This window comes from Phyllobates terribilis, unplaced genomic scaffold (assembly GCF_046119375.1).
Source record: "Phyllobates terribilis strain yellow unplaced genomic scaffold, ASM4611937v1 Scaffold_12__6_contigs__length_324123572, whole genome shotgun sequence".
NCBI lineage: Eukaryota > Metazoa > Chordata > Amphibia > Anura > Dendrobatidae > Phyllobates > Phyllobates terribilis.
The window spans coordinates 55,676,453-55,688,823 of NW_027362772.1; the positions used below are offsets into that span (position 1 = coordinate 55,676,453).

General features: G+C 46.6%; 1 protein-coding gene across 7 annotated transcripts in view; it reads left to right on the top strand.

Moving 5' to 3' along the window:
* LOC141172043 (guanylate-binding protein 3-like) overlaps positions 1–12,371 on the top strand; it is a 369,874-nt gene that overhangs the window by 295,846 nt on the left and 61,657 nt on the right. For all 7 annotated transcript variants that reach the window (XM_073655827.1, XM_073655829.1, XM_073655828.1 and 4 more), the window contains one exon: positions 5,617–5,837. In XM_073655827.1, the coding sequence (XP_073511928.1) occupies positions 5,617–5,837 (221 nt within the window). The remainder of the gene's footprint in view (positions 1–5,616; positions 5,838–12,371) is intronic.

A 12,371-nucleotide genomic window follows, 5' to 3' on the forward strand; every position in this document is an offset into this window, starting at 1 on the left:
CTGCAGCACTGCCTTGGCCAAGCAGCAACAGGCTGTGCTGAAGATAACATGCTTAATGCTTAATTGACAAACCGCCCAGCACTGCAGAGTTGTTGAAAGCTGTAACATAGCAGCCTGATCTGTGGCTCTCACCGCTGAACATACAGCCAGGCATGGTCGTGTGTGACAATGGGTGGAACCTGGTGATGGAGAAATGACAGCCGGGGTAGATACGGTTTCCCTCTATGCCAGTCCTTCCACCAAGCTAAATAATATGGCTGTGGTGAAATACAACTCCCACTGAGAAGCTGTTTCAGATTGAAAAACATTGGGCCCACCAGAGGATTGATTCTGAGGGCTAACCTTTCTCCCCCGCTCAAGAGCCCCATAGCAGCTGCAAAGTTAGCGCTATCATGAACTTTCCTGAGGTGGAAGCCAAGGCACACCAGAGGATTCTCTGGTGGGACCGTCCAACCCTGCCGAGAAGCATTCCTGGCTAAGAAAAGTGTGGAAAGGTTCCCGGACACTCTATGGATGCTTTCTTAATGAGGATTGGCCATGCTTATGCATGTTATTTCTCAAACCGCATTACAGATCAAGCCATTGTCCAACTCTGTATTCAAGAAATTAAATGCACAAAGAAAGATGTGTGTGTGTCAAAGCACCACCGACAAGGGTGAGTTGATGTTGGACGGGCTGCCATTGCTTCTGCAACAAGCTGCATTACAGGACTTCCTGTGAGAAATGACATGCAGGGTAGATAGGGTTTCCCTCTATGCCAGTTCTTTCACCGAGCTAAATACAACTGTCAGCAAAAAAAAGTTGTGGACTGGCTCCGTACCATCCCTGGCCACATTCACCTGTCCATATGCTTTGTGGTTAGGCGGTCCTTCCCAGTAAGTGCACTGGGTAGGGCACGGGTAATGTTGTGGGACCCGTGCTTGTGGAAGGCAGAGGCGATACCGGGAAATATAGTGGCAGCTGGGGACCGAGTACGGACACCCGGGCGCCGCTGGCATGAGGTTGTGAAAAGCTTCCGCCTCCACAAGATTAAAAGGCCATATTTCAAGTGCAAAAAAGCTGCTCAGAAATCTGGCAGTTTAGTGATGCGCCCTGTGGGTGGGTGGGTGGCTGGCTGCATACTTGCACTTGCATTCCAACTAACAGAAAACTAAGAAGATGGTGGCCTCTATCATCATCATGGCCTCACCTCAGCACTATGAACCCTCCTGAAGGAGAAGTTTTAGGCATATGTATATGTATATACAGTACAGACCAAAAGTTTGGACACACCTTCTCATTTAAAGATTTTTCTGTATTTTCATGACTATAAAAATTGTACATTCACACTGAAGGCATCAAAACTATGAATTAACACGTGGAATTATATACTTAACAAAAAAGTGTGAAACAACTGAAAATATGTCTGATATTCTAGGTTCTTCAAAGTAGCCACCTTTTGCTTTGATGACTGCTTTGTATATATTTGTATATTTGTCAGGGATCACCACACAGGGACGACAGCGGGGAGATCACACAATAACTCGACGTTGCCGTCACGCTGTCAGGCCTGGGCGGACGCCTGCGTTTTGGTAGTGTATATGGCTTCGGGGGAGGGAACGATTACAGGACAAAAGAAACAGAACTATTACATTTTATATTTAATCCAAAAGGGAGGCAGTGTTTAGGAAAAATCTATACATGGATGTTACAAAGGAGACATTAAAATACATAAGCAGTTACAGAAAATAAACAGGATAAAAGAAGACAACTTACATTATAAAGATCGCTGCGATGATACAATATAGGTGGAGGAGGGGCTCTCCAGTTTGAGTTGCGCGTTATCGAACGCGACCCGTTGCTTATAATCCTTATATCCCCCTGGCAATGAGTGCTCCTCTAATGTCTCTGGGTTCTCTTATACCTAAGGGGAGATTTACCTACACGCCCCTTGTGATGACATCATGTGGGCTGGTCTCCAGCCTGTACATTTTTATTAAAAACACTAACTTCTGCGATAACTCATCGCTCGTTGATCGCAGAAGCTTGCAAATTACGCCACTTTTCCCGTTATGATTTTACCTTCATTTAGAGACCACACATCGCATAGTTGCAGTCTGATTTTCTGGAGTTTTTGCGCTACAGCTCTCAGAGGGGCCTACGACTATGAAAAACTGAGCATCTTGTTTCTTAGCTGTCCCTGCCACGAAAAATATGGGTCCCGTTATTGTCAGAATTACGGAACATCAGTTATTCCGTATTTCATATCGGAGTCGACGTGGCTGGAGATCTCTTTTTTAAGCTCGGGACAGCAAAACTTCTCAGTTACAGAAAAATTATTGCAATCCTGCCACTTATTACTCCCTGCGTCTTTCAGGTACAAGATGCTCACATTCTAAGTAGCTTGGTGGCACCTCTTGGCTGCCATTTGTTTGTGTAAGCTCTTACTCATGGCTGTGTTAATTGGGGCTTTGTGCTGGGAATTTTATGTAGACAACTTGGTACTGACAAAAGGAAGAAATGGTCAATATCTATGTCAGGGAAATATGGAACATTTTCCTGACATCAATATCTCCCTGACAATATATATATATATATATATATATATATTCAGTACAGACCAAAAGTTTGGACACACCTTCTCATTTAAAGATTTTTCTGTATTTTCATGACTATGAAAATTGTACATTCACACTGAAGGCATCAAAACTATGAATTAACACGTGGAATTATATACTTAACAAAAAAGTGTGAAACAACTGAAAATATGTCTTATATTCTAGGTTCTTCAAAGTAGCCACCTTTTGCTTTGATGACTGCTTTGCACACTCTTGGCATTCTCTTGATGAGCTTCAAGAGCTAGTCACCGGAAATGGTCTTCCAACAATCTTGAAGGAGTTACCAGAGATGCTTAGCACTTGTTGGCCCCTTTGCCTTCACTCTGCGGTCCAGCTCACCCCAAACAATCTCGATTGGGTTCAGGTCTGGTGACTGTGGAGGCCAGGTTATCTGGCGTAGCACCCCATCACTCTCGTTCTTCGTCAAATAGCCCTTACACAGCCTGGAGGTGTGTTTGGGGTAATTGTCCTGTTGAAAAATAAATGATGGTCCAACTAAACGCAAACCAGATGGAATAGCATGCCACTGCAAGATGCTGTGGTAGCCATGCTGGTTCAGTATGCCTTCAATTTTGAATAAATCCCCAACAGTGTCACCAGCAAAGCACCCCCACACCATCACACCTCCTCCTCCATGCTTCACGGTGGGAACTAGGCATGTAGAGTCCATCCGTTCACCTTTTCTGTGTCGCACAAAGACACGGTGGTTGGAACCAAAAATCTGAAATTTGGACTCATCAGACCCAAGCACAGATTTCCACTGGTCTAATGTCCATTCCTTGTGTTCTTTAGTCCAAACAAATCTCTTCTGCTTGTTGCCTGACCTTAGCAGTGGTTTCCTAGCAGCTATTTTACGATGAAGGCCTGCTGCACAAAGTCTCCTCTTAACAGTTGTTGTAGAGATGTGTCTGCTGCTAGAACTCTGTGTGGCATTGACCTGGTCTCTAATCTGAGCTACTATTAACCTGCGATTTCTGAGGCTGGTGACTCGGATAAACTTATCCTCAGAAGCAGAGGTGACTCTTGGTCTTCCTTTCCTGGGGCGGTCGTCATGTGAGCCAGTTTCTTTGTAGCGCTTGATGGTTTTTGCAACTGCACTTGAGGACACTTTCAAAGTTTTCCCAATTTTTTGGGCTGACTGACCTTCATTTCTTAAAGTAATGATGGCCACTCATTTTACTTTACTTAGCTGCTGTTTTCTTGCCATAATACAAGTTCTAACAGTCTATTCAGTAGGACTATCAGCTGTGTTTCCACCAGACTTCTGCGAAACACAACTGATGGTCCCAACCCCATTTATAAGGTAAGAAATCCCACTTATCAAACCTGACAGGGCACTCCTGTGAAGTGAAAACCATTTCCGGTGACTACCTCTTGAAGCTCATGAAGAGAATGCCAAGAGTGTGCAAAGCAGTCAACAAAGCAAAAGGTGGCTACTTTAAAGAACCTAGAATATAAGACATATTTTCAGTTGTTTCACACTTTTTTGTTAAGTATATAATTCCACATGTGTTAATTCATAGTGTTGATGCCTTCAGTGTGAATGTACAATTTTCATAGTCATGAACATACAGAAAAATCTGTAAATGAGAAGGTGTGTCCAAACTTTTGGTCTGTGCTGTGTGTGTGTGTATATATATATATATATATATATATATATATATATTGTAATGCAGCACCTTGTTGCATTGCTAAAATGTCCAGGGGGTGTGTTCTGGCTGACCATGTACCTCCCCTCAGGTGACTGATCACATGACTGTGACATCATCACGGGTCCTGTGTGCACAGACTGATATATAAACCCTGGTAGTTTTGAAACAGGTGTGAAAGGCGTGAGGCCTGATCCCTGTGTGTGGGACACCATTAGCCTGGAGAGGCTGGAAGAGAGAGGCCTGGAGAGGCCTGGAAAGGCGTGAAGCTAGATCCCTGTGTTTGGGACGCCAGATGTCCTGGAAGGCACGTGGCTTGGAGACCACGGCTGGGAAGTCTTAAAACCACAGCTGTGGCAGAACAGAGCTGAGAGAAGCAGCTAAGACCCGGAAAAGGTAAAAATGGTTCCTTATATGGACATTGATGTTGTACCTTGCTGAAGTCTGTATCTAAAGCCAAGCGGGCATAGCTGCCACTGAAAAGGCTCTAGGACATTACATGTGTAACATGCCTGCGAGCCACTGAGATGGACTATGTTATAAGCAGTTTATGACGTGTAATAAACTGCTGGACTTTAGTTTACTGGAAAATGTGGCTTGTGTGCTTTAATTGTCCCGGTGAAGTGAGTGCCCCCCAACATGATCAATACCGCTACCTTACAATATATATATTTATATATATATATATATATATATATATATATATATATCATATATATATATATATATATATATATGTATATATATATATATATATATACACACCAGGATATGTATATACATATATACACACAGGATATATATATTGTGACAGAGTCACTGGTCTTATATCACGAGGGGAGGTATGTGTCACTCAGAATGATCTCCTGTGTGAACTGAAACCTACTGAATTTCTTCCATCATGTTATGTGCTGGGGGTTAACTGTCTTAAAAGGGTGTGGTTTTATGGGAATGCCAAAGAGGGTGGGAGGCCATTCCCCATACCTCCCCTCAGGGTACGGCTGAGCAGGGTTAAATGTTCAGTCAGCTTTGTTTCTCTGGAGTGTGTGGTCTGGAGAGTGAAGTCTCCAGGCTGTGTTTGGGTGAAATGAGAGAGCAACACCGGAGGACTGGTGTTGCTGAAGACTTCACTGTGTTACCTGCAGCGGGCAGAGCCGTGCTTACTATTGGACTCTGTCATACCTTATCTTTTTCTTTTTCCCATTATCCCCGAGAAGGTCTGTTTATTTTTATGGGACGCTGCTGGAGTTTATGCCACAGAATAAACCAGCAGGAAGTCAACCCAAACCGTGTGTCCTGTGTCTGCCTCTAGAGAGCTGAGGAAGTCGCTTTACCACACAATATAAAATATATGTTTTTCTTTTGTGTAGCTTTAACCTGATAACAACACCAGTGACAAGGACTTCTCACCTTCACATGCAGCGGCCGATCTGCCTGATAGAAAATATTGGTGGGAATACCCTGGTACTCAATAAAGAAGCCGAGAAAATCCTTCTGGAGATCTCACAGCCGGTGGTGGTGATCGCAATCGTAGGAAAATACCGGACTGGAAAATCTTATCTGATGAACAAACTGGCCGGAAAAAATACTGGTAAGTTTAAAATGTTGATAGTTGCTTTAAGTCTCCGTTAGAAGGCTGTGTTGCTGGTTTTGACTTTGTGCTGGAGAAAAAAGCAAAATACTGGATTTTTGTTTCCCGTTAAATGACATAAAGCCTAGCAAAAATCCATTGGAGTCTAATATAGTCACCGGTACCCAACTGCAGCGTATGCCGGCCATGTAATGGTTCCATTTCTTACTTGAATTTCATTGTTCTGTTTCTAAACCGAACAGAAATACTAAATTCTGAATACAGGTGTGAATCTTACCTTAGCATCTAAGCTTGTACGTGGAAAGATATTCTGTGATAAATGAATGATAATAAAGTTAATAATGGGTGATCAATTCACAGAATACAGATTTATACAAGTCTCACTAAATTCAATACTTGCTGGATAAATTCACATGCAGATAATTTCTTAGAAAGACAGAGCCTCGATGCATATTATATGCATTTTTCTTATGTTTGGTTAGCAAACATTTATTTCTCTTTCTTTTCACTTTATGCTATTTGTAATTACATCTACAGCAGAAAGAAATCTCTGTCTTAAAGAAACATTGCAGCAAATGGGCTCAACATTATGTGTAAACTTTAAAAGGATGTACAGATTATTATTATTTATTTATATAGCGCCATTGATTCCATGGTGCTGTACATAAGAAGGGGTTACATACCAAGTAAAAATATCACTTACAGTAAACAAACTAACAATGATAGACTGGTACGGAGGGAAGAGGACCCTGCCCTTGAGGGCTTACCTTCTACAGGAAGGGGGACGGAGACAGTAGGTTGGGGGGTTGCAGAGCTCTGGTGTTGAGTTGGCAGCAAGCAAGGTCATGGCAGGCTGTAAGCTTGTTTGAAGAGATGGGTTTTCAAGTTCCGTCTGAATCATCCAAATTTGGAGGCTAATCGGACGTGTTGAGGCACAGAATTCCATAGGACGGGGGATATTCTGGGGAAATCTTGGAGGTGATTGGGTGAGAAAAGAATAAGTGTGGAGAAGAGATGGAGGTCTTGGGAGGACCGGAGGTTACGTGAGGGAATATATCGGGAGATTAGTTCAGAGATGTACGGAGGAGAGAGGTTATGGATGGCTTTGTAGGACAGTGTTAGTAGTTTGAACTGGATACGCTGGGCAATTGGGAGCCAGTGAAGGGATTTGCATAGGGGGGTAGCAGAGTAGCGAGGCGAGAGATGAACTAGTTGCGTAGAAGAGTTATGGATGGACTGGAGGGGTGCAAGAGTGTTAGCAGGTAGGCCACAGAGGAGGGTTTGCAGTAGTCGATGCGGGAGATGATGAGGGCATTCACAAGCCATTTAGTAGATTGAGGGTTAAGGAAAGGATGGATTCTGGAAATATTTTTGAGCTGGAGGTGACAGGAGGTGGCGAGAGCTTGGATGTGGGGTTTGAAGGACAGGGCAGAGTCAAGGGTTACTCCGAGGCAGCGGATTTCCGGTACAGGGGAAAGCGTGATGTCATTTATTGTGATATAAAGATCAGGTGGGGAAGATATGCGAGATGGGAGAAAGATGATGAGTTCAGTTTTGTCCACATTGAGCTTGAGGAAGTGAGAGGAGAAGAAAGAGAATATGGCTGATAGACATGCTGGGATTCTGGACAGCAGAAAGGTGACATCTGGGCCCAGGGTCGGTCTGGGCTGGCGGGATACCGGGAAATTTCCCGGTGGGCCCCACCCCCTGCTGCAGAGTAGAGGGGGGAGAAGAGAACAAAAAAAAATCCTGCGGTTTTAAGGGGCACGGGCCCTTTAAAAGCGCAGGCACAGTGTATGCAGGGACGCGCACACGCAGCGTTCATTACCTGAACCACCGCGGCGCACGTCCCAGTGAAGCAGCTGAAGCTGCGTGTCTCCCTTCGCCGGCCGGCTTATGACGTCATCGTCATGCGCCTGCTGTGAAGGAGGCGCGCAACTCAGGAGAAGGAGGACACCGCACGGGATCGCAGGAAGGTAAGAGGTGTGTGTATGTGTGTGTGTGTGTGTGTAATGGTCTGGACACACAAGGCGGGGGCCAGCAGGACACACAAGGGGGGGCCCAGCTGGACAGACCCACAAGGGGGGGGCCCAGCTGGACAGACACACAAGGGGGGGCCCAGCTGGACAGACACACAAGGGGGGGGGCCCAGCTGGACAGACACACAAGGGGGGGCCCAGCTGGAAAGACACACAAGGGGGGGCCCAGCTGGACAGACACACAAGGGGGGGCCCAGCTGGACAGACACACAAGGGGGCCCAGCTGGACAGACACACAAGGGGGGGCCCAGCTGGACAGACACACAAGGGGGGGCCCAGCTGGACAGACACACAAGGGGGGGCCCAGCTGGACAGACACACAAGGGGGGGCCCAGCTGGACAGACACACAAGGGGGGGCCCAGCTGGACAGACACACAAGGGGGGGCCCAGCTGGACAGACACACAAGGGGGGGCCCAGCTGGACAGACACACAAGGGGGGGCCCAGCTGGACAGACACACAAGGGGGGCCCAGCTGGACAGACACACAAGGGGGGGCCCAGCTGGACAGACACACAAGGGGGGGCCCAGCTGGACAGACACACAAGGGGGACCCAGCTGGACAGACACACAAGGGGGGCCCAGCTGGACAGACACACAAGGGGGGGCCAAGTTGGACAGACACACAAGGGGGGGGCCCAGCTGGACAGACACACAAGGGGGGGGCCCAGCTGGACAGACACACAAGGGGGGGCCCAGCTGGACAGACACACAAGGGGGGGCCCAGCTGGACAGACACACAAGGGGGGGCCCAGCTGGACAGACACACAAGGGGGGGCCCAGCTGGACAGACACACAAGGGGGGCCCAGCTGGACAGACACACAAGGGGGGGCCCAGCTGGACAGACACACAAGGGGGGGCCCAGCTGGACAGACACACAAGGGGGGGCCCAGCTGGACAGACACACAAGGGGGGGCCCAGCTGGACAGACACACAAGGGGGGCCCAGCTGGACAGACACACAAGGGGGGCCCAGCTGGACAGACACACAAGGGGGGGCCCAGCTGGATGGACACACAAGGGGGGCCCAGCTGGATGGACACACAAGGGGGGCCCAGCTGGACGGACACACGAGGGGGGGCCCAGCTGGACGGACACACGAGGGGGGGCCCAGCTGGACGGACACACGAGGGGGGGCCCAGCTGGACGGACACACGAGGGGGGGCCCAGCTGGACACACGAGGGGGGGCCAAGCTGGACACACGAGGGGGGAACCCTGGCTGGACACGCAAGGGGGGGGGCCCTGGCTGGACACGCAAGGGGGGGAGCCTTGGCTGGACACGCAAGGGGGGAGCCCTGGCTGGACACGCAAGGGAGGGGAGCCCTGGCTGGACACACAAGGGGGAGCCCTGGCAGGACACACAAGGGGGAACCAAGGTGGACCCAGGCAAAGGGGGGTGGGCAGGATGGGTATATGGGGGGCAGGCTGGACACATGGAGGCCAGGATGGATATATGGGGGGCAGGATGGATATATGGGGGGGGCAGGATGGATATATGGGGGGGCAAGATGTATATATGGAGGCCAGGATGGATATATGGGGGGGGCAAGCTGGACTTATGGAGGCCAGGATGGATATATGGGGGAGGGGGGGCAGGCTGAACACATGGAGGCCAGGATGGATATATGGGGGGGGACAGGCTGGACACATGGGGGGCTAGGATGAATATGTGGGGGGGGCGGGCTCGATACACATGGGCTAGCATAAATATATGGAGGGGCACGCTGGATATATGGGGGTGTCAGGATGGATATATGCAGGGGGTAAGGGCAGTATGGATATATGAGGGGAGAGGCTGGACACATGGAGGCCAGGATGAATATGTAGAGGGCAGGCTGGACACATGGAGGATATATGGGGGGGACATATGGGGGCGCAGGCTGGAAACATGGAGGCAAGGATGGATATGTGGGGGGGGCAGACTGGCACATGGGGGGGCTAGGATGGGTATATGGGATGGGGCAGGCTCGATACACATGTGCTAGGATAAATATATGGAGGGGTCACACTAGACAAATGGTGGCCAGAAGGGACATATGGGGGTGCCTGGCTAGACAAGGGACTTAATTACTGTTTGGGAGCCAGATTGAGGAACATACTTTATTAGTTTATGGTGACCAGTGGGGAACATTATTACTTTAGATTCCAATTATTATTACATTATTACTTCTGTAATATAATTTACTTTTTAGGAAATTGTTTTCCATGGGATGGGACAAAAGAGGGGTCCTGTTACTGTGCAGGACGGCACTATGTTGCTTTTTTTCTTCAACTGGTGTAGTGTAGAGGTCGGGGGGGGGAAAGTGGGAATATTCTCTAGAAGAGATCAGTTATTAATAACTGTGTGTTATTTTCTGCAGAGATGATTCCTGGCTGGAAGAAGTGATGGCTGTCTGTGCCAGATGAAGAAGAAAAGCGAAGATGAAGGACTTCACCTAGAGACATCACTGGTGAGTCAGTGTATTACATGTACACTTACACTACACACGTGGTCAAAATTGTTGGTACCCCTTGTTTAATGAAAGAAAAACCCACACTGGTCACAGAAATAACTTCAATCTGATAAATTACAAATTTTTGAAAATGAAGAGATGAAGGTCAGACATTGATTTTGTGCTTCCACAGAATTTAAAAAAAAATTAACCTCATGAAATCGGCCTGGACAGAAATGATGGTTCTTCTTCTTAACTTAATATTTTGTTGAACCTTTTGAGGCAATCACTGCAATCAAACGATTCCTGTAACTGTCAATGAGACTTCTGCGCCTCTCGACAGGTATTTTGGCCGACTCCTCATGAGCAAATTGCTCCAGTTGTCTCGTGTTTGAAGGTTGCCTTTTCCAGAATGTTTCAGCTCTTTCCAAAGATGCTCCATAGGATTTAGGTCAGGGCTCATAGAAGCCACTTCAGAATAGTCCAATGTTTTCCTCTTAGCCATTCTTGGGTGTTTTTAGCTGTGTGTGTTTTGGGTCATTATCCTGTGACCTGCGACTGAGACCAAGCTTTCTGACACTGGGCAGCACATTTCTCTCTAGAATCCCTTGATAGTCTTGAGATTTCATTGTACCCTGCACAGATTCAAGACACCCTGTGCCAGGTGCAGCAAAGCAGCCCCAGAACATAACAGAGCCTCCACCATGTTTCACAGTAGGGACAGTGTTCTTTTCTTGATATGCTTCATTTTTCCATCTGTGAACATAGAGCTGATGTGCCTTGCCAAAAACTTCAATTTTTGTCTCATCTGTCCATAGTACATTCTCCCAGAAGCTTTGTGGCTTGTCAACATGTAGTTTGGCAAATTCCAGTCTGGCTTTTTTACTATTTTTTTTTTCAACAATGGTGTTCTCCTTGGTCGTCTTACATGAAGTTCACTTTGGATCAAACAACGGTGGATAGTACGATCTGACACTGATGTTCCTTGAGCTTGAAGTTCACCTTTAATCTCTTTAGAAGTTATTCTGGGCTCTTTTGTTACCATTCATATTATCCATCTCTTTGATTTGTCATCAATTTTCCTCCTGCACCCACGTCCAGGGAGGTTGGCTACAGTCCCATGGATCTTAAATTTCTGAATAATATGTGCACCTGTAGTCACAGAAACATCAAGCTGCTTGGAGATGGTCTTATAACCTTTACCTTTTAACATGCTTTTCTATAATTTTCTTTCTAATCTCCTGAGACAGCTCTTTCCTTTGCTTCTTCTGGTCCATGTTGAGTGTGGTACACACCATGTCACCAAACAACACAGTGAGTATCTGTAGCCCTATATACAAGCACAGTGAGTATCTGTAGCCCTATATACAAGCACAGTGAGTATCTGTAACCCTATATACAGGCACAGTGAATATCTGTAACCCTATATACAGGCACAGTGAGTATCTGTAACCCTATATACAGGCACAGTGAGTATCTGTAACCCTATATACAGGCACAGTGAGTATCTGTAGCCTATATACAGGCACAGTGAGTATCTGCAGCCCTATATATAGCACAGTGAGTATCTGTAGCCCTATATACAGGCCCACTGACTGATTACAAGATTGTAGACACCTGTGATGCTAATTAGTGGACACAACTTTATTTAACATGTCCCTTTTGTCACATTATTTTCAGGGGTACCATCATTTCTGTCCAGGCCGATTTCATGAATTTAATTTTTTTTTTAAATTCAGTGGAAGCAGAAAAGCAATGTCTGACTTTCATTTGTTCATTTTCATAGATTTTTAATTTATTATTACTTTTGTCAGATTCAAGTTATTTCTGTGACCATTGTGGGTTTTTCTTTCATTAAACGAGGGGTACCAACAATTCTGACCACGTGTGTATATAGTATATACAGAACTCCTGTGTATGTCACTGGTGATCACTATATTATGTATACACTATATACAGAGCTTCTGTGTATAATGTCACTTGTGACCACTGTATTACCTGTGCAATATATACAGAGCTCCTGTGTATAATGTCACTGTTGACCACTGTATTACCTGTACACT